The sequence below is a fragment of the Callospermophilus lateralis genome, chromosome 2 (genome assembly GCF_048772815.1).
Source record: "Callospermophilus lateralis isolate mCalLat2 chromosome 2, mCalLat2.hap1, whole genome shotgun sequence".
Taxonomy (NCBI): domain Eukaryota; kingdom Metazoa; phylum Chordata; class Mammalia; order Rodentia; family Sciuridae; genus Callospermophilus; species Callospermophilus lateralis.
In genome coordinates, this window is record NC_135306.1 from 9,561,724 (window position 1) to 9,583,829 (window position 22,106).

Consider the following 22,106-nt stretch of genomic DNA (forward strand, 5'->3'; position numbering starts at 1 on the left):
ACCACTGAGCTACATCCCTAGCCCTATTTTGTATTTTATTTAGAGACAGGGTCTCACTGAGTTTCTAAGTGCCTCACTTTTTTCTGGGCTGACTTTGAACTTTTGATCCTCCTGTCTCAGGCTCCCAAGCCACTGAGATTACAGGCATGCACCACCGTACCCAGCTCTACAACCTTTTAAATCCCATAAAACAAAAAGTCTATCAGTTGAGGGCTAGCCTTGCCTAGCATGCATGAGACATTTAGCAATATATATATATATATATATATATATACATACATACACAAATAAAATAAAGGTATTAAAAATATAATAACATTATTTTTTTAAAAGTCTATCAGTTGAAACAATGGAAGCTATGCCTTTCCATTACTCCACTAGTGCCACAGACTGAACAATGAGACACAGAATGAACAGTAAGTAAGACTATAGATCAGAAAGCTTCAAAAAAAAAAAAGAAAGAAAGCTTCAGTCTTTCTTTGTGTCATGTCATGTGTGACCACAGAGGTCCATTCTGTTAGCTTGGTGGTCAGCAAGTGATTTGGCAGATATAACACCTGGAATACAAAACAAAAACAACTGAAAACCTCCCCAAGTCACTGCAAACTGGCTCTGATTGGGTGCTTCTTCCACCCTTAACCAGACAGTCTGCAAATACATCTTACCCTTCATCATCTGCTGGTAATCTTCTATAGTCTTTCACAAGTGTATTTATAGCCTTCCAGTCCCTGGATCATGAGAGTTTTTCAATGCCCTATATTTCATATTATCTCTTTCCCTGATCTTTTACTTCAGCTTTTTCATCTGTCTGCTGCTTTTGAAGCTTTTTTTCTTTTTTGGTGGTGGTGATAGGGATTGAACCAAGGGCCTCGTGCATTAAGTATACACTTTACAACTGAGCTACATCCTCAGCCTCTCCATGCTTTTGACAAATGCCAACTGTGAAAGTGCTACAGCTCTGGGGAACATCAGAGGCAGGAGAAACAAAAGCAAGCCCTTGAGCTGATCATTGAAGGATCCACCAGACAGATAAAACTCACAACGATGATTCTTTGAAAATAAGGTCCATATTGCTCTCTTAGACACTAAAAAACTGCACAAGAACGAACACAAGCTGCTCTCTTCAAGGCAGCCACTGAATTGGGGATGGGGATGGTAATTGGGTGAGGTAAAATGTCACAGAGGTCTCTTACAAAATAATTTTTTTTCTTACTTAAAGCATTCCACTGTTGTTATAAGTCCCCCGACCAAATACACACATACTATGGACTGAGCCTAGGGCCTTGCACCTGAATGTTCTATCACTGAATTACACTTGCACTATTTCTTAATCTGAGTTTTGAGACAGGGTCTCACTGTATTTCTGAAGCTGGCCTCAAACTTGTGAACTTCCTGGCTCAATTTCCCAGTAGTTGGGATTACAGGTGTATAACACTAGCTAACAGAGACAAAAATTCTTGAGGTATACTTTCTATTCTTTGGCCAATCAGGAAAAAAATGGAAGAGATAACTGAAAAGAAAACCAAGAAAGCTAGACATGATGGAGCATACCTGTAATCCCAGCTACTTGGGAGGATGAGGCAGGAGGATTGCATATTTAAGGCTAGCCTCAGCAATCTTGCCTCAGTATAAAAAATTAAAAGGGCTGGGTGTGTAGTTTAGTGGTTCAGTGTCCCTGGATTCAATCCCCAGTACTGGGATGGGAAGGGGAAGACTTTTTAGCTCTGTAAAGCAGGAATACCACTAATGTACCACTAGAAAATAAATAAATAAATAAATGGATGGATGGATAAATAAATAAATAAATAGATAGATAGATAGATAGATAAATAAATAAATACAGATCATTTTCTACAAACCACTGGAAAAGTCTCTTCAATTTCCACACCACAATTTCTTGGATTCCTGGCTCTTCTACTACTAGGAAAATTCCTTTTGAGGTGGGTCTGTTCAGTAACTTCAGTGCCATAGATGTATATAATGTGAAGGGCTCCCTCTGCAACTGTTTTTAACAAGCTTGGCCTCTGATTATGTGTCATATGGGTGGGCAACTGGATCATGCATAGGACTCATGCCTTGTAAAACAGGCCCAATGAGTTCATTTGCCCTTTCCATCATGTAAGGACACAGTGCAGAGGCACCATCCATGAACCAGGAATTGGACTCATAACACTGAATCTACCTTAATCTCAGAATTTCCACCATTCAGAACTCTGAGAAATAAATTTATTATTGATAAGCCATCCAACCTCTAGTGTTTTGATATAGCAGCCTGAACAGACTAACATATAAATATTGATTTATTGAAGCAAGTGACCATTAATTTGAAGAAAGTAATTAAATTTCTTAATATTAATAGTTGTTAAGTAATTATAGCCATAGATTCATACCTCATTTTCTGACATCATCCCTGGAGTAAGCTGGGGACCTGTCCCTAAGGAAATGACCAACACTTCTTCTGGTTGGACCTCCTGGATGGTTTCTTGAGATGATCCTTCATGGTCCATATGTAGGTCCATTAGCATATTAGTGCGGCTTCTGCTCCGAGTTGCTAACAATTCAAATAATTTAAACAAAAAATCAGAATAAAGGAAACAGCACAATGAATAAAAAAATGTTTTAGTGTCAAACATTTGCACATGCACAAAGACTGATGAAAACAAGGATAAAAAGAAGCAAAACAAAACTAAAAATTAGAATCAATTACTCCATTGATGACTATCATACAGATTCTCCTCCAAAACTGATAATCAGAAACAATGACAGGGAGTACCACATAAGATCACATCCGCAGTCCAGCAAAACATGCCTACTGATTAAGACTTTTGGATAACAAGAAGAGCACTACCTTATTTCTTTTCAGAAAACCTTCACTATTTTTCTTATAAAATGATTAACTGCCACAGGCTTCCCATAGTATTAACTGAACTTGTAAGTATTAGAAACTTTCATATGGAGTTAGATGTGGTGGTAATGTGGTGTAATTCCAGCAAGTCTGGAGACTGGGGCAGGAGGATCACAAGTTCACGGCCAGCCTCAGCAACCTTAGCGACACCCTGTCTCAATTAAAAAAAAATAAAAAGGACCAGGGATATAACTCAGAGGTAAAGTGCCCCTGGCTTTAATACACACTCAGAAAAAAAATAAAAAGTAAAGAAATACTTTCATGTGGAAACATGATAATCATATAAAGTAATATACTTTAGACAATTACAGACAAAACCACAGTTTTTGAAAGCACGTTTTTTTTTTCTGAAATGATTAACCATTTTCCAGAGATGCAAAAGAGAAGCTCTTCCTATTTTTGAATATGAGGTCTTTTCTGCTTTATGGAAACATTTTGAATAAATAAAGGATTCAATTATTTTTGCTGTTTTCCCTTACCTATAATTAAACAAACAATACTTCAGGGAAAAAAAAAAAAACTGCATATCTTTTAAGAACTTTCTGGGGGCTGGGATTGTGGCTCAGTGGTAGAGTGCTTGCCTAGCATACGCATGGCCCTGGGTTTGATCCTCAGCACCACATAAAAATAAATGAATGGAATAAAGTTGTGTCCAACTACAACTAAAAAAAAAAAAAAAAAAAGAACTTTTTGGGGAGGCTGGTACTGGGGACTAAACCCAGGGCCTTGTACTCTACCAGTAAGATACCTCCCAAGCATATCTACTTTTTTTTTTTTTTTTTTTAATGGTACCAGGGATTGAACTCAAGGGCACTTAACCACTGAGCCACATCCCCAGCCCTATTTTGTGTTTTATTTAGAGATAGGGTCTCACTGAGTTGTTTAGTGCCTTGCCATTCCTGAGGCTGGCTTTGAATTGGTGATCCAACTGCCTCAGCCTCCCAAGCTGCTGGGATTACAGGTGTGTGCCAACACACCAGCTCCCAAGCATATCTTTTAAGAACTTTTAGACACAAAACATTTAGATTGCTTATGACAAGTTCTCTAAGAGTTTTGGTCTTCTGTGATAAGTTTCCATTTTTCTCAGAGCAATAAAATTAAATTCAGCTAGAATACTAAATAGAAATTATCTTTCATTGCAAAATAATTAAAACACACATAAAACAAAAACACTTTATAGAAACAAAAATCTTTCAACTTCACTTTGAGTAAAATCTGACCTCTTTGAAGACAGAAAGAGGCAGAAATATAAACAATTGTCTTTAATTCAGAATGTTGTACATCAGCTCATTCACTACTTTTAGTATGACACTTTAGGACACATATCAACTTCCAAGAGTCTAAAATAGGCCTATTCACAATTTCATTTGATGTCTTTCACAATCTTCTACTGAATTGTGAACTTAAATTCAACTTCATGAGCAAGTCTATGAATTTAAACTTTATAACTTACACAAATGCAAGTAATCAAATTTCAAGTAGCAACTTAATAAACAACAAAAGCAACATGCACACCAAACATACTTGTAAACACTATTTCTTAAATAAAAGTTATATAAGAGAAAGAACAGCCTGTTACCCACCAAATGGGGTTACTAGTGTTATATGAGCAGTAAGATTGGTGGCTGAGGAATCCCAGGCAGTGATGGCTGCTAACTGTTGTCCTGGGTTGCGAAAACATTAAATAGAAAGAAAATCAGCCCTTTGAAGAACAGATATACTTTTTAAAGTATGCAATAAATGCAATGACCAGGACATGTGGCTATACAAAACAATACTGGGCAAATATTTTAAATTTCCTTTCCATTAAACACAATTTTAATGACACTTTCAGATGTAGGAAAAGAAAAAAACTAATGCACAGCAATAGACAATGTGGGAGGGGGGGGTCGCTTTATTTACCCAAAATTGTGTAGTTCTTCATGTTAAGAGAATAAAAATAGCCCATATTATTAAAGATTACTAAGTATAAAAATGTTATTTTTTTTTTCTATTTTTAACTAGAGCTGACATTTTGAGATGCAGAAAACCAAAGACTTGAAGAATCTGACATCATATGCCTGATGATCTAATTCCATATTATATTAAATGTATGGTAAATTAATTTTAAGAAGTTGTTCTTAACAAATCAGCTCATGGAAGTTTAAAAAATAAAATTCCATTTTTCAAAATGCATAAATTATAACAGCTACTCATATTCCTACATGTTGCTGACCTCCTCATCCTTACAAAATACTCTGCTCCTAAACATTTTCCCTGCTTGTTTACTCTTAACTTTATTCATTCCTCAAGAGAGAGTGTCAACTTCAAGATCCTCTCTTATACTACCACCATTTGGATAAATTATTATCCTCATGCTTATCTCCAGCAGAACACCTTAGTAATTTGAAACACACTGGTCTTCTTCCAAACTACCTATCAGCAGCTAACTTAAGAGTATGGGTGTGTCCTAATGGTCTTTTTATCCCTAGGGCCTAACACAGAGCTTCATGTGCAAAGTAGATATCAGCTGTCCTCATAGGATGCTTCCATGGCTTAAATAATATTTATAAATGTCTTACCCAGTATCTGGTACATTCTACATGCTCAATTAATTTTTGTGTATATGTAAGTAGATGGATAATAAATGTTTGCTAAGTGAATAAAGCTTAATAAACGTAATTCTTAAATGAATAAATAAGATAAAGTGAAACTGTTGCTTTATTTTATAACATTAAGATATTTTAGCTTAACTGATAAGAGACTGATTAGTAAGGAAAATAATGGAAAACAGTAACTATTATTTTCCACCTAATTAATGCAAACTTCTAACAGAATATTACTTATTACATTATTTAGAACTTTACAGAAAGGAAAGTGCTACCTAACTAAAATAATGATTACTTTTAAGAAATGACATTTTCTCTGTCTAGATAAAGACTGCTGATAAACCTTAACTAATCTTGTATAATTTTTAAAAACTGAAATACTATCAGTAAACATGGAAAAAAAGAATTTTTCAAAGTATTTAAAACTGTATTCTAAAACAAAGCAATAACAGGGGCTAATGAAGAAATACTGAATTTAAGGAAAATTCCAATATGAGAAAGTCTCATTACCTATAGGCAATCGATTCTTTTTATTTGCTGGAGTGGTTGCTGGGGAGAGCTGAGGGGTATTATAAGGAGTCATTTCTAAACTGCTGCTTTTTCCTGGCTTAGCCTGGGGTAGATTTGCCAATAAATTGTCAAGAGCCATTCTATCTTCTCTCAGTTGATCTCCAGACATCACACTCTTCATGAAATTTACCTGGCGAAAGTAAAAAAACACTGGCTAGTGAAATCAATTTTTCAAACATAATTTATATTTCTCACATAGTGTACTCATCTATGACTGTGCATGCTTAGCCAAAATAATTTTGAGAAAAATTCTATAAAAGAATAAAGCCATTACCAGAGTAATAAGCTGACTGTAGGTTATATAAACCACAGTTCTGCTCAACCCTTCCAGAAGATTAACAGACGACATTGGAGGGGTCTCCACTGCACGGCCCCCAATCACAACATCAAGGAAAGCAGCAACACAGCTCTGTTAAAACAGAAAAATATCAAAGTGAAAAATTTCCCGTTTAAATTACTGGAACAAAATTTCTGATTAAGGTAGCATAAGCAAAGAAAAGTTTAATTTAATAAAAATTATTTTAAACTCAATTTAAAAAGATGAATCTCTTTATGCAATGGTAAAGAATAATCTCAAGATATTCAGGCAAGGAAAACAAATATAATAGGGAACATTGTCTACATATGCCATTTCTGAAAAAGAGAGAGAGAGGGGCTGGGGATGTGGCTCAAACGGTAGCGCGCTTGCCTGGCATGCGTGCGGCCCGGGTTCGATCCTCAGCACCACATACAGACAAAGATGTTGTGTCTGCCAAATACTGAAAAATAAATATTAAAAAATTCTCTCTCTCTCCCTCTTTCTCACTCTCTCTCACTCTTTCTTTAAAAAAAAAAAGAGAGAGAGAGAGAGAGGTGGTGAGTGGGACAGCATATGTAAGAATATGTATATATACCTAGACCTTTAGGATACACCAAAAAAAATGGATAACTTCAAGAATATTTTGAAGAAGGAGGTTGGAGATGAGAGGTGAAAGGGAAATTTCACAGTATAACCTTTGAACTGAAAACCAGGATGAATGAATAGCCTACTCAAAATCTGACCACTGAAATTTTTATTTAACTCAACTAACTGAATAATATTATAAATGTTAATTTATGAAATACACTAAATATTATAAGATTTTTGCTGATTGATATATCCATAGGTTGGTTTAGTGATAATTTTTTGAGGCCAGCCTCCACAATTTGGCTGGTTTAGTAAAATTTAAAATAGGTTGGTTTAGTAAAATTTAAAATAAAATAATCTTAATAGTTCTTTCATTCTCATTAGAACAACATCTCTCCAATAAATCTGTAAGGGAGAGTAGTAATCGTTAGTGGAATCTTCCTGTTATGAGGAAGATTCCACTAAAAATTCACATGTAAGTCAATGCGAAGAAGGTTCAGAGGAGAAATGATTGGGTTGTAAGAGTCTTGACCCAATCTCTGATAGGGATTAACAACATAACTGAAGTGATAGGGTGTGGCTGAAGGAGGTAGGAATGGGGCATGGCTATGGGATATGTATTTTTTATCTCCAGAGTGGAGTCTCTGCTTCTTGATCACCATGATGTGAGCTGCTTCCCTCTGCCACAAATTCCATGATGTTCTGCCTCATCTCAAGCTCTGAGGAATAGAACGCCAATCTTGTATGGACTAAGACCTCTGAAACCATGAGTCCTCAAATAAACTCTTCTTCCTCTATAATTGTGCTGGTCAGGTCCTTTAGCCACAGCAGTGAAAAAGCAGACTAAAACCCTTCCTAAATTTAAAATGCTGCTGATTCAAATACTGTAGCTAATTAAAAAGCTAATTAACCACTGTATTTATTAGTTTACACATCCTCTAAGGACAAGATTTAAGAAAGAGAAAAGTTAAGATCAATGATACTTTGCCAGAATTTTCTACAAACAGTATTTCACATGGCACAATATTAATTCTTACTTTGTCAAATTTTCCAAGGCTGCTTTTTGTCCGAGGATCTCCCTCTTCAGAGCCAGTCATTGCTAACTGCTGCAGAAGGCGGCCAACCTGCAACCCAAAGCAGTGGTGGGCAGACACAGGCTACAGATACTTATGAATTCTGCTCTATGAAAGCACTCCTGTTCTATTCTAAAATTCTATTTAATAATAACATTCAGACTCACCCAACCAGGCATACAAAATAGTGTCCCCTATAAAATGTGTATCTTGTCTATGTTAACTTTTACTATTTTCAGATTAAGTGTTATAAAGAGGAGTAGAAAATTTTCCTGTAATTTCTCTTTAACACAACATATCAACATAATAGGAAATTAAAAGTACATTTGTTTCTCATAATGTACTTTCATGTGTTAGGAAAATTTTAAAATAATTTATAAAGAATGACTCACTAGTGCTGAGGATATAGCTTAGTTGGTAGAGTGCTTGCCTCACATGCACAAGGCCCTGGGTTCAATCCCCAGCACCACACACAAAAAAGAGAATGATTCACTAAACTACTTCAAGGTAACATGAAGGACTTTATAGGGAAAAGAGTCCACAAAGCACTTATGATAGAAGTTTTTGTTTTATTTTGCTTTGTTTTGCAGCACTGAGGATTAAACCCAGGGGCACTCTATCACTGAGCTATATCTTCAGCCTTTTTTATTTTTGTTTTGAGACAGGGTCTTGCCAAATTGTGGAGGCTGGCCTCAAACCTGCATTTCTTTTGTCTTAGCCTTCCCAGTAGCTGGATTACAGGTGTGCACCACTGTGCCCAGATAAAGTAGAATATTCTTTTTCTAGATTTAAATGCAAGCAATTTGGGGCTGGGGTTGTGGCTCAGTGATGGCGCACTAATCTGGCATGCGTGAGGCACTGGGTTCAATCCTCAGCACCACATAAAAATAAAATAAAGATATTGTGTTCATCTAAAACTAAAAAATAGTTAAAAATAAATAAATAAATAGATAAAATAAAGGTATTGTGTCCATCTACAACTGAAAAAAAAATTTTTTTTTAAATGCAAACAGGGGCTGGGGTTGTGGCTCAGTGGTAGTGTGCTCACCTAGCACGTGTGAAGCCCTGGGTTTGATCCTCATGACCACATAAAAATAAATAAAATAAACATATTCTGACCAAGTACAACTAAAAAATAATTTTTTAAAAAATGCAAACAATTCCCACAAAACATAAGCTGTTAGATAAATACTAATTCATAGAGCAAGTTCCTTATTGCCAAAAATGAATTATTAATCTATTTTCTTTACGAATTTAAGGACTCTGTGTAGAAAGTTAACATCATTAGAGCTTTATCTTCTTAGCATCTGGGATAACCCTCTTTTCACTCATTTTGGAAATATGCTACTCAGTATGTACTAGAATGATGAAAATAAAATTACAAATGCTATCATGAGGAAACATGTAACATTTACAGAAGACAAAAAATTAAAAATTTATTTCAGGGATTTCTATATAATGAATTGCTAAATTCCCATGATGATAAAACTGATGGTGAAAAAAGGCTTATTACTACCTTAAAAAAAAAATTCCAATGATAGTCTATTCTAAAGAAACCAAATCTCTTTGTCACAGTATTTTTGGGGGATAAAATGATTACAAGACTTGTAGAGCACATGCTGAGCACTTGCTTAGCATGTATGAGGCCTTGGGGTCAACACTCAGCACCAAAAGAAAAAGGAAATCTTCTGCAGAAACAACATGATTTCAATACTTCAGATGATTAAAATCCTTTTTTTGAAACTCTTAGAGCTAAAAGAGCTTCAGACTTCAGAATTTAAGAGATTTTCGAAAGGTAATTTAGTGTATATATGCAGAACATCCAGTATATAGGCTGGTGGCATCCTATAGTCAAACACATTAACATATCTGCAACAAGTATCTGCTAGCACTAAAAGGAATATCAGGACTGAGAGTGCTTGCCTAACACTCAAGGTCCTGAGTTCCATCCCCAGCACTGCAAAAAATAATAATAATAATAAAAGGAATACCAATTTAAATAGCCTTGTGTTATTTCAGTTCAGGTTTTGCTCCACCAAATGAAGTACAAAAGACATTCTCAGTTTGTAATCATTCTGGATTTTGAAATTATAGAACCAGGATGGTAGAACTGTCTCAGAAAATCGAATCAACTATATATTTAAGACTGTGAGGGCTGGGGATGTGGCTCAAGTGGTATCACGCAAAGCACTGGGTTCAATTATCAGCACCACATAAAAATAAATAAAGATATTGTGTCCAACTAAAACAAAAAAATAAATATATAAAAAAAGAGTGTGAGGATTCCATTTTAAAATTAAACCCAAATTTTTTAATGACTACATTATTTTAAATCCCAATATGACTGCTTTTATTTCATAAGAAGCAAATACTTAGGAGAGTTGGAGGAAAAGAAATGATAAGAATATATAAACACTGTCTTCATATTCTCTGTTCCCACCCCCCTGCCCAAATCAACCGATTTTAAAACCAAATGCCACAATATTAATAATAGTAAAAGCATACCTGCATTAGATTAAATCTTGCCACTTCATTAATAGGAGCATCAGAAATTATGCCATACTGTTCTGGATTGACAACTGCAGGACAAATAAAACAAGCCAAGAGGAGATCAGTACACATTGCCCTGACCTCTCCGACTTCCAGTCTGTCTACACAGGAAAGAGTTTTGTACATTTGTGACACAATCCACCTCAAACTATGTGGAAAGCAATATGTATTCTGTTTGAGATAACCAATAAATTTGTTCACCAACGCCACCAGTTTGGCCTCATTGGATTCCACCATCTCTTGAACCTTTTGCCTAAATCTATCTGAGCCTTTCTCTCCAAAGAGTTTTTCCTGTTGATAAGGGGAGAATCTCTCAATTAACTTGTTTGGATCTGTTTCCAGGTGATCTTCATCTTCAACAAGCAGTTGCATGATTGGCTCGTGTAAAGTAGCTGTGAGGAAAAGTTTGGCAGAAAAGAGTCCCTCGGAAAAAAGTTTAAATAAGATGCTGAAGGCACAAGTTCCTCTCCTCAAAAGTCGCCTGGGGTTGTCACTTTCTTTAAGTTCAAATTCAATCAAGTATCGCAAAACCTGAAGGAGGTAGCTTTCATCTTCTTGCATAATACAATTGCCATATAGAGAGGTAAAAACTGTGTAAATAACACTTTGTGTGTTCTCCTGATTAAGTTTTTCTCCAGCAACCAAAGAGGAGGCAATAAGACGAGGATTCTCCCTTAATCTACTCAAGAATTCTCCATAAGCAGTCTCCTGAAATCCTAACTGCTTATAACCATCAACAAACTGTGTATCTTCCAAAATCTTGGCATGCTGGCAACATTCAGCAGGGGAAGCTTCAGCACTAAAAAAATAAGCAAATAAGCAAAATAATATCAGTAGCAATAATAATATAAGACATGTACTATACAGAAACATGAAACTATGAGTTGATTGTAGTCCCCACCTAAATTAACAAATAAAATAAAAGCATTCTGTCCATCCACAATACAAAAAAAAAAAAAAAAAAAAATTTTAAATAGAGCCAAAAACCTAGGTGCTATGTTTAATGCTGGGGCTGTAGCTCAGTGGCAAAACACTTGCCTAGCATGTGTGAGGCACTGGGTTCAATCCTCAGCACCACATAAAAATTAACAAATAAAATAAAAGCATTCTATAGTCCCCACCTAAAGATCACTAAAACCTGCTAAAATATTTTTTTAATATTTTTTAGTTGTACATGGACACAATATCTTTATTTATTTATTTTTATGTGGTGCTAAGGATCGAACCCAATGGCTCACGCATGCTAGGCAAGTGCTCTAGCTGAGCCACAACCCTGCTAAAATCTTTTAGAACAATAGCATATGAATTAGTAAATATAAAACTATAAAGTACAAAGGAGTCTAATTTCTTCATACAAAATCAAGCTCAATGAGAAACATCAATTTGAAGGTTCTAACAACTATTGCCCAGAGATGCACCCTATTAATTTAAAAATTAATTAAAAAATTCGGCCAGGATAGTGGCAATGCCTGTAATCCCAGCAGCTTAGGGATCTGAGGCAAGAGGATCATGAGTTCAGGGCCAGCCTCAGCAACTTAGTGAGGTCCTCATCAACTTAGTGAGAACTTGTTTCAAAATAAAAAATAAAAAGGACTGGAGACATGTCTCATTGGTAAAGCACTCCTGAGTTCAATCCCCTGTATGATAAAAAAAAAAAAATTGCTAGTTAAATACTGCTTATTTATGGTTATGAACACAAGAAAGTGTACAAATATTCAAGTACTGGGCTGGGGCTGTAGCTCAGCGGTAGAGCACTTGCCTACCAAGTGTGAGGCACTGTGTTCGATCCTCAGCACCACATAAAATAAATGTATTGTATCCATTTATATAAAAAAAAAAATTCAAGTACTAAAAAGTGACCAAAACTAAATCTATGTGTGGTATATTGTACAACCTTTTTCAACAGCAATCTATACTTCAACCAGGATTTTTACTTCTGGAAGCAAATCTTAATAAAATAAGCCTTCAAGAGGATGTAAAAATTGACAATAACGTTTATAGCAGCATAAACTCCCCCAACTTACCTTTATTGAGGTAAAATATAACAAAGTGCCTAAATCTCAAGTGCATAGGTTGGTTGATAAATCTCAAGTGCATAGGTTGGTTGATTTTTTATATATGTATGCACCCAACACTCGGATTAAGATGTTAACAGTCAGATGCAATGGTATATACCTGTAGTCCCAGCTACTTGGGAGACTGAGACAGGAGGATTACTTGAGCCCAAGAGTCTGAGACTAGCTTGGGCAACATAGCCAAACCCCATCTCAAAAACAAAGCAAAACAAACTTAAAAAAAAAAAAAAAAAATGTACCGTGTTGGTGGGGCCTTGTGCATGTGAGGCGAACACTCTACCAACTGAGCTATATCCCCAGCCCAAAATGTACCATTTTAAGCACCCAAAGTATGCTTTTACATGCCCATTCCCAATCAATACTATCCTTGCAAGTCCAAGAAATAACCATTATCAAAGATAAGACCTGTCTCTTTTTGAATTTCAAAATGAAATTTTTTTATATCTGACTTCTTTAAGATTATAACTCAGCACTATTGAAATTATGGGGATTGAACCCAGGGGCAATCTACCTATCACTGAGCTACATTCCTAGCCCTTTTTACTTTTTGAGACAGGACCTCCCTAAATTGCCCAGGCTAGCCTCAACCTTGTGATTTCCTGACTCAGTCTGCTGAGATGCTGGGATTACAGGTGTGTATCCGACAACATTCCTATTCTTAGAATTAAAAACTGCTTCTTGGAATAACAAAACATTGAGAGATTAACACAACGAAATATGTAGTTTCTAAACCTAAAATATACATATAAAATATCAAAACATGGAAGTGTACATATTAAATAATATTATGAGAAAAGGTAATTTACTCTCTACAAAAATAAAATATCATATGTATAAACACAAAATTAATTAGTGTAGTATAAAATCTTAATACTGGGGCTGGAGTTGTGGCTCAGTGGTAGAGCGCTCCTCTCGCATGCGCGGGACCCTGGGTTCGATCCTCAGCACCACGTGAAAAATAAATGAGTGAAATAAAGGTATTGTGAATAAATATTTTAAAAATAAAATAAAATGTTAATCCTTAGCTATAATTTTCTGAAGCAGTACTTAATAAAATAAACTATTTTATAAGCAAAGACTCAACATTGATTCAAACTATCTTTAACCATGCACTTGATTGGAAACAGACTGTTAGTTACAATTAGCATAGAATTACAGTGGTTCACAGAATTTCTAACCTGAAAATATTTTCTTTACCTGGTTATGATAAGCCGATCCAAATTAATTCTCTGTTGCTTTGCAATCCATGCTGTACGATACAACTTTTCAGCTGTCTTAAGTACATCCGCATTGAGCCTTTGAATGAGCTGTTTCTCAGAGTTTACATATAAGCGCTCCTGCTTGAGGTGATGTGCCAAAGTATGAATATCGAGCTTCACCATTTTCAAACTTGAAAAAGGTACAAAAATCAATCACTAAAAGTAAAAGAACAAAATTTAAGTTGGTCACGTAAATCCTCTTCTAAAATCAAAAGGGGTGGGAGAATATACTAAGATTTAGATTACACTTAGTAACACTATTAACTCTAATTTTTAAAATAATCTATATATTTTTATTACAGAAGCTTTAAAGGTTTAGTTTTTAAAATTGGTAAACACAGGTAAGAAAAAAGAAGGAAAAAGTTCCTAATAAGGTCACTGCTCAGAGGCAGCTTCTGCAAACACTGTTAAGTCCAGTATCTACCTACTACCCTGAAGTCATCCTTGACCATGCTCTTTCACATCACAATCAACACATTCTGTTGATTCTGTCTTCAAAATATAACTCAAATCTGACTATGCCCTGCTTCCACTGCTAGCCAACCACCATCTCTCACCTGGAGGTCTATAATCACCACTTCCTAACTCACCTCCCTGTTTCTTGTTTTGAACATTTGGAGTCTGTTCTCTTCATAGGGTTAACTCAGATCACTTTATCCAGCAAGAAACCATCTGAAGACTTTACCTTACATTTAGAATGAAATATGAAGGTCCTACCTGATCTCCCCCAGCTATTTCTCCAGTCCCATCTTCATCATTCCACCCTAGCTCATGCAGCTCCAGACATACCTGCCACTTTGCTGTCTCCTGAACAGGCCAAGTTGCCCCTCCCTCAAAGCCTCCACATTTGCTGATCCCTGTCCAGAAGGTATTTCTTCCAGATAGCTCCAAGACTAGTGCTTTCACTTCACACAGGTTTCTCTTGCTTAAATATTTTCTTAGGCCTATCCAAACAACTGCTTCTAATATAGAAAAGATTACTTCCTAAAAGCACTTCCCCTAGCTGGCATTCTGCTATAGACATGTACTTGCATGTTAGTCAAACTTATTGGATGGCTTCTCTGCTAAACAGTAAATGCCACCAGAGCCAGGACTGAATAAATAGTTGCCAAAGATATAAATGAAATCATATAAATTTTGTCTGTCCTGTGGCTAAACAAATAGCACATGTATTTTAAAATATTATTATTTAAGATATACTCTTGAACCTAGAATGTCTGACTAATGTTTGTATCAATAATAGAAACATCTATTACACGTATCACAGAAAACAATGTTGTGTGTCCAGAAATGCATTAAAAATGAAACATACTGGTCATGATGGTGCATGTAATCCTAGCCACTCAGGAGGCTGAGGCAAGAAGATTGCAATTTTGAGGCCACCCTCAGCAACTTAGGGAGGCCCTAAACAACTTAGTGAGACTCTGTCTCAAAATAATAAAAAGGGCTGGGGGTGTAGCTCAGTGGTAAAGCGCTCCTGGGTAAATCTCCAGTACCAAAAAAAGAAAAAAGAAAGAAAAACGAATATTTGCCAGACATAAAGAAGATGGTGGGCAAGTAAACTTCTGAAGAAAACAAACAAGCAAAGGCATGCAGTATAACAAAGTACATTCGGAGGGGCTGGGGATTTATCTAGTGGAAGAGTGGTTGCCTAGCATGCATAAGGTTCTGGGTTCCATCCTGAACACTGCAAAAAATAGAAAAGTGGGGGGGGGGGTTGTGACAGTACATTTAGAGACCTACACATAGATTTATTATAGCCTGGGGCTATGTGTGTTTCTATGTGTTAAGAGTGAGGACTGGGGACGGAAGAAAGTCATAAAGAGAGAGAAGGCTACAGGAACAGAGGGTACAAGAAGTTAGAGTTAAGAAACTTGAATTTTGCCTAGAGTTAATGGGAAGAACTTTAAATGAATTAACATGATTAAATTTATATTTGAGACTATAAAAGATGAGGAAGTAGAGCAGGATACAGTGGAGAACAATTGTAATTCAGCTACTCAAGAGGCTGAGGCAGGAGGATTACAAGTTTCAGTCCAGCCTTGACAATTTAATGACATCTGTCTCAAAAATAAAAAATAAAAAGGGTTGGGAATATAGTTCAGTGGCTGAGCACTCACTTAGTATACATGAAGTCCCAGGTTTGATTCCTAGGACAAGAGAGAAAGGGAAGAGGAAGTGGGGATGAGACTAAGAAACTGTTCAGCAAGGAATGTTGCAGTTGGGCAACAAAAAAAACAGGACAAATTTGAGAGAAGTAAGGAGGTAGAAAATTGAAGATTTGCTGACACCTACATATGGAAGTAAGGTACAAATTTCCAACTCTGACAGACAAAGAGGGTGTGGTGTTATTCATTACAACTGAGCACATGAGAAAATACTTTATAAATAGAAAATTGTTCCTGGTGTAATTCAAAGTTCTTAGAACTTTGCACAATATCCCTGAGACAGGTACTTTATAGCTAAGGAATCTAAGCCCAGGGGTATTAAGAAACTTGTATACCACATAGGTGAGAGGTGAGAGCACCAATACATGATTATTATTACTTTGATCTCTACATATGCCTTGAACAACTTTCCATCACTTTAACTCAATTATATTAATTATAAAAAAAAATACTTGGGCTGGGGATGTGGCTCAAGCAGTAGCACGCGGCCCAGGTTCGATCTTCCGCACCACATACATTGTATCCGCCGATAACTAAAAAATAATATTAAAATTCTCTCTCTCTCTCTCTCTCCCCTCTCTCACTCTCTTTAAAAAAAAAAAAAAAAAATACTCTTCTCCCCTGAAAACACAATCTCTCAAAAACCCTTTCTTGTTTTCCAATTTTTTTCTACATCTGTTCTTCCTGTAGAATCTCAGTGTATCTCCAACCAGCATTCTTCTTCATACTGTGTCATTTGACACTTAAATTCCATCTTTGTAGCATACTTGTGTCTCAATTATTTAACACCCCACCAAATGAATATATTTAAAGTACTACCACAATTATGTTACTTTTCTTCTGCTTTCAACATTTTCAATGGTTTTCTATTACTTTCAAGCAAACAGCTCAGTATTTAGGTATATGGCATTTACAGCCTTCTGAAGCCTAGCCCCAAATAATCTACCTGCCATTGCTCCATTATATGAATCTTTTAACTTCACAAAAATCTTTTACTTGATAACCTAACAAAACCCTTTTTTAGTGACCTTGCATGCTCCTACACTTCTGCAGTGTTAACATGAAAATCAAACATGCCCTGCACTATACCCCTCTATTGCCCTGACTGCTATTTAAATATCTTACTAACTCATATTTCTCACATGTTCACATCCTATCACCTTCTGAAAATAGATAAGACTTTCAGGCTAAAATACCTAATATTTTAGTCACTAGACACATGAAATTATTGAATTAAAATTAAAAATGTAGGGCTGGGATTGTGGCCCAGTGGCAAAGTGCTTGCCTTGCAAGAGGCACTGGGTTCGATCCTCAGCACCACATAAAAATAAATAAAATAAAGCTATTGTGTCCATCTACAACTAAAAAAATTTTTTTTAAAAATTAAAATGTATGGGCTGGGGATGTGGCTCAAGCAATAGCGTGCTCGCCTGGCATGCATGCGGCCCGGGTTCGATCCTCAGCAACACATGCAAACAAAGATGTTGTGTCCGCCAAAAACTAAAAAATAAATATTACAAAATTCTCTCTCTCTTTAAAAAAAATTAAAATGTATGAGGGGCTGGGGTTGTAGCTCAGTGGTAAAGCATTGCCTCGCATGTGTGAGGCACTGGGTTTAATCCTCAGCACCACATAAAAATAAATAAAGATACTGTGTGTTCATCTACAACTAAATAAATATTTTTTAAAAATTAAAATGTATGATACATGGAGCTGGGGCTGTAGCCCAGCATCAGAGCACTTGCCTAGCATGTGGGAGGCACTAGGTTCAATCCTCAGTAGCACATAAGAATAAATAAATAAAATAAAGGTATTGTGTCCAAATATAACTAAAAAATATACTTTAAAAACCTTATAAACATGTATAATACACATTTTTTATTTATTAATATTTTCAGTTGCAGATTGGCACAATACCCTTATCTTATTTATTTATTTTTATGTCCTGCTAAGGATCGAACCGAGTGCCTCATACATGCTAGGCAAGCGCTCTGCTGCTAGGCTACAATCCCAGCTATTTATTTATTTTTTTGTACTGAGGATTAACCACTGAAATATATCCTCAGTTCTTTTTGTTTCATTTTGAGACAGGATCTCACTAAATTACTGAGGATGTCCTCAAACTTGTAATCCTTCTGCCTTGGTTTCCCAAGTCACTGGGATCACAGGCATACACAACCATGCCTGGCAAATTCAACTTTCATAAAACATTTTAGTTGAATTTAAATCCAGTCTCATAGTCATACTAGCCACCATTTCCATTACTAAAGGAACCACACATACCTAGCAGTCACTATATAAGCAGCAGTGCAGACAGAACACTTCCACATCACAGAAAATTCTACTGAATAGCACTGCTCTAGGGCACAAATAATGTCTGAATCATCTCTGAACTCCAAAAAAAAAGAAAAGTATCTTGCACAGAGTAAGCACTTTAAAAATTACCTGTTTCTTTTATTTCAATTCAATACAAGCAAGCTTACTTTGCCAGATTAATATTCATATAAGCTTTTCTATTATACCAGCAAAATTATTCCTAGCATTCTTTTATTTTTTTAACTCAGAGTACTGTAATTTTTTTTTCAGGGGGTGGAGAGTATCAGGGATTGAACCCAAGGGTGCTTAACTACTGAGTCTTATCCCCATCTCTCTTTATTTTGAGAAATGGTCTAAGTTACTGAGGCTGGCTTTGAACTTGTGATCTTCCTGCTTCAACCTCCCCAAGAGCTGGGATTACAAGTGTAAACCACCACACAAGGCAATTCAAGAGTCTTGATGGGCTCTTGACTGAGGGAAAAAAGAAACAAAAACCATTTTGGTGACACCAGAGAAATCTTAATATGGATTAGATATCTGTATTTAAAAAATAGTGTTGATTTTATTATATATGACACTGGTATTATGGTTTATACAGGAAACTATTGTACTTTTAAGAAATGCACTCAACAGGATATGATGGCACACACCTGTAAACCCAGCAATTTGGGAGGCTGAGGAGGAGGATCACAAGATCAAAATCAGCCTCAGCAATTTAGTCAGGCCCTAAGCAATTCAGTGAGACCCTGTCTCTAAATAAAATATAAAAAATAGGGCTGGGGATGTGGTTCAGTGGTTGAGTGCCCCTGAGTTCAATCCCCAGTACCAAAAAAAAAAAAACCGTAAAATAAAAAGTTTTGTTTTTTTTTTAATTAGCAAAATGTTAAATGAGTTGTGGGTATATTGTTGAATACTGTTGAAATTAGTAGTGGGTATATGGTGATTACTGTACTATCCTTCAAGTTTTTATGTCAGAAAATTTTTATAACTAAAAGTAGGAGCTAGGCCTGGTGGTACGTACTATAATCTCAAATACCTGAGAGGCAGAGGCAGAAGGATTCTGAGGCAGAGGTCAGCCTGGACAATTTGGAGGGACCCTACCTCAAAATAAAAAATAAAAAAGGCTGGGGATGTGGCTCAATGATACAGTGCCCTGAACTGCAAACCTCCTGCCTTAGCCTCCTGAGTGCCTGGGATTATACAGGCATGCCCCACAGCACATACTTGGATTCATACTTGGAATCCTATTTTGTTTAATAAATGGCACATGCCTCATTACAATGATATTATACCTTTCTCCATTGCTCCCAGTAGACTAAACTCAAGATAAAGGCTAACTCAACTTGAGGGCTGAGTTTATGGCTCAGTGGTAGAGCACATGCTCAGCACATGTGAGGCACATGTTCAATCTTCAGCAACATATGAAAATAAGTAAACAAACAAATAAATAAATAAAAGTATTTTTTAAAAAATAACTCAATTCAGCACCCTAGTATAGTTAATGATAGAAGTTCAGAAATCTTAACTGAACTCAATTCAGCTAGTACCAAATCTACTGGCTTGCACAATTTGAAAAAAAAAAAAAATACAATACATAAAACATATAACAATAGCAAACAGGTTATTTTTTGAAAACAACAATTAGAGGGGTAGGGATGTACTTCAGTGGTAGAGTACATCCCCACATACCCCAGTGGTAGCACTAGGTTCAATCCCCACCACCAAAAAATAAAAACAAAAAAAACGTTAAGGAAAAGGGTTTGCTGGGTACCCACGTGAAATTCCAGCTACTAAAGAGGCTGAGGTGGGAAATCACAAGTTTGAGGCCAGCCTGGGCATCTAATCAAGAAACTGTTAAAATAAAAAAACGAGGCCCCTGTGGTGGCCCATGTTGTAATCCCTGTGACTCAGGAGGCTGAGGCAGGAGGACTGCAAGTTCCAGGCCAGCCTCAGCAACTTAGCAAGGTCCTATGCAACTTAGTTAGATCCTGTCTCAAAATATAAAATTAAAGGGACCAGGGATGTGGCTTTGTGGTTAAATACACTTGGGTTCAATCCTCAATACAAAAGAAAGAAGAGGGCTGGGATACAGATCATTAGTAGGGCACTCCTAGGTTTAATCCCTAGTACCATAAGTTAATTAATTTTGTAAAACTGCTAGGGATGTAGCTCTGGTGGTAGAACATTTGCCTAGCATGTGCAAGGCCCTGGGTTCAATCCCCAATACTGCAAAACCAAATAAATAAATAAAATTGCTTTACTCTTCTAGAATACCACTTAAAACACAAGAGAATTTAATAGTCATAAGTTAAGGAATAGCATAAATAAAATATATACATAAATAACTAAAAGTAGAAAAAATTTACCATACTGAAGACAACAGGAAAGCAGAGACAACTGGCAAATAAATTAGTTTTTTTAAAAGTGGCACATGCCTGTAATCCCAGCGACTCAGGAGTCTGAGGCAGAAGGATCAAAAGTTGAAACCAGTCCAAGCAACTTTGCAAGACCCTTTGTAAAAATTATAAATGAAAAGGACTGGAAGGATGGGGGATGTAGTTCAGCAGTAGAGTGACCCAGGGTTCAATCTGCAATACAGAAAAAAAAAAAATGTAAAAATATCAGAATAACAATAACATCAAACTAACATTTCTTTAGACTAATTATGTCAAGAATTCTGCTGTTTTTCCTTGGGGAACTCTCACAAACCTGTGTCATCTCATTATCTTCATCTGGCAGTTTAGGAAGATGATGACACAAGTAGTTAAGTAGCCAAGTAAAGACTCAAACGATTCAATTTTTACTCCAAAGATGCACTTGCTCTCAACCAACGAACTTAAGCATTATGTCAACAATATCTACTTTCATTTCCAATTATGTTTTTTTTTTTTTAAAGAGTGAGAAAAAAGTGGCAGGCTATAAAATCAACACGCATAAATCAAAGGCATTCCTGTATATCAGCAACAAATCCTCTGAAATGGAAATGAGGACAACCACCCCATTCACAATATCCTCAAAGAAAATAAAATACTTGGGAATCAACCTAACAAAAGAGGTGAAAGACTTATACAATGAAAACTACAGAACCCTAAAGAGAGAAATAGAAGAAGATCTTAGAAGATGGAAAAATATACCCTGTTCATGGATAGGTAGAAGTAACATCATCAAAATGGCGATATTACCAAAAGTTCTCTATAGGTTTAATGCAATGCCAATCAAAATCCCAACGGCATTTCTTGTAGAAATAGAGAAAGCAATCATGAAATTCATATGGAAAAATAAAAGACCCAGAATAGCAAAAACAATTCTAAGCAGGAAATGTGAATCAGGCGGTATAGCTATACCAGACTTCAAACTATACTACAGAGCAATAGTAACAAAAACAGCATGGTACTGGTACCAAAACAGGCAGGTGGACCAATGGTACAGAATAGAGGACACAGAAACCAATCCACAAAACTACAACTATCTTATATTTGATAAAGGGGCTAAAAGCATGAAATGGAAGAAGGATAGCATCTTCAACAAATGGTGTTGGGAAAACTGGAAATCCATATGCAACAAAATGAAACTGAATCCCTTTCTCTCGCCATGCACAAAAGTTAACTCAAAGTGGATCAAGGAACTTGATATCAAATCAGAGACATGGCGTCTGATAGAAGAAAAAGTTGGCTATGATCTACATACTGTGGGGTCGGGCTCCAAATTCCTCAATA

At 36.1% G+C, this 22,106-nt stretch overlaps 1 protein-coding gene across 6 annotated transcripts in view; it reads right to left on the reverse strand.

Moving 5' to 3' along the window:
• Gapvd1 (GTPase activating protein and VPS9 domains 1) overlaps positions 1–22,106 on the reverse strand; it is an 89,175-nt gene that overhangs the window by 35,880 nt on the left and 31,189 nt on the right. For 4 of the 6 annotated variants that reach the window (XM_076845481.2, XM_076845479.2, XM_076845480.2 and 1 more), the window contains exons 2-8: positions 20,826–20,978; positions 13,845–14,062; positions 10,528–11,371; positions 7,987–8,073; positions 6,338–6,472; positions 6,004–6,193; positions 2,391–2,551 (exon numbers count right to left, since the gene is read on the reverse strand). In XM_076845481.2, coding sequence (XP_076701596.1) covers positions 2,391–2,551; positions 6,004–6,193; positions 6,338–6,472; positions 7,987–8,073; positions 10,528–11,371; positions 13,845–14,029 — 1,602 coding nt within the window. In that variant the 5' untranslated portion in view covers positions 14,030–14,062; positions 20,826–20,978. Of the gene's footprint in view, positions 1–2,390; positions 2,552–4,468; positions 4,570–6,003; positions 6,194–6,337; positions 6,473–7,986; positions 8,074–10,527; positions 11,372–13,844; positions 14,063–20,825; positions 20,979–22,106 lie in introns of those variants that run through there. The other 2 variants (XM_076845482.1, XM_076845478.2) reach the window with 2 other exon arrangements.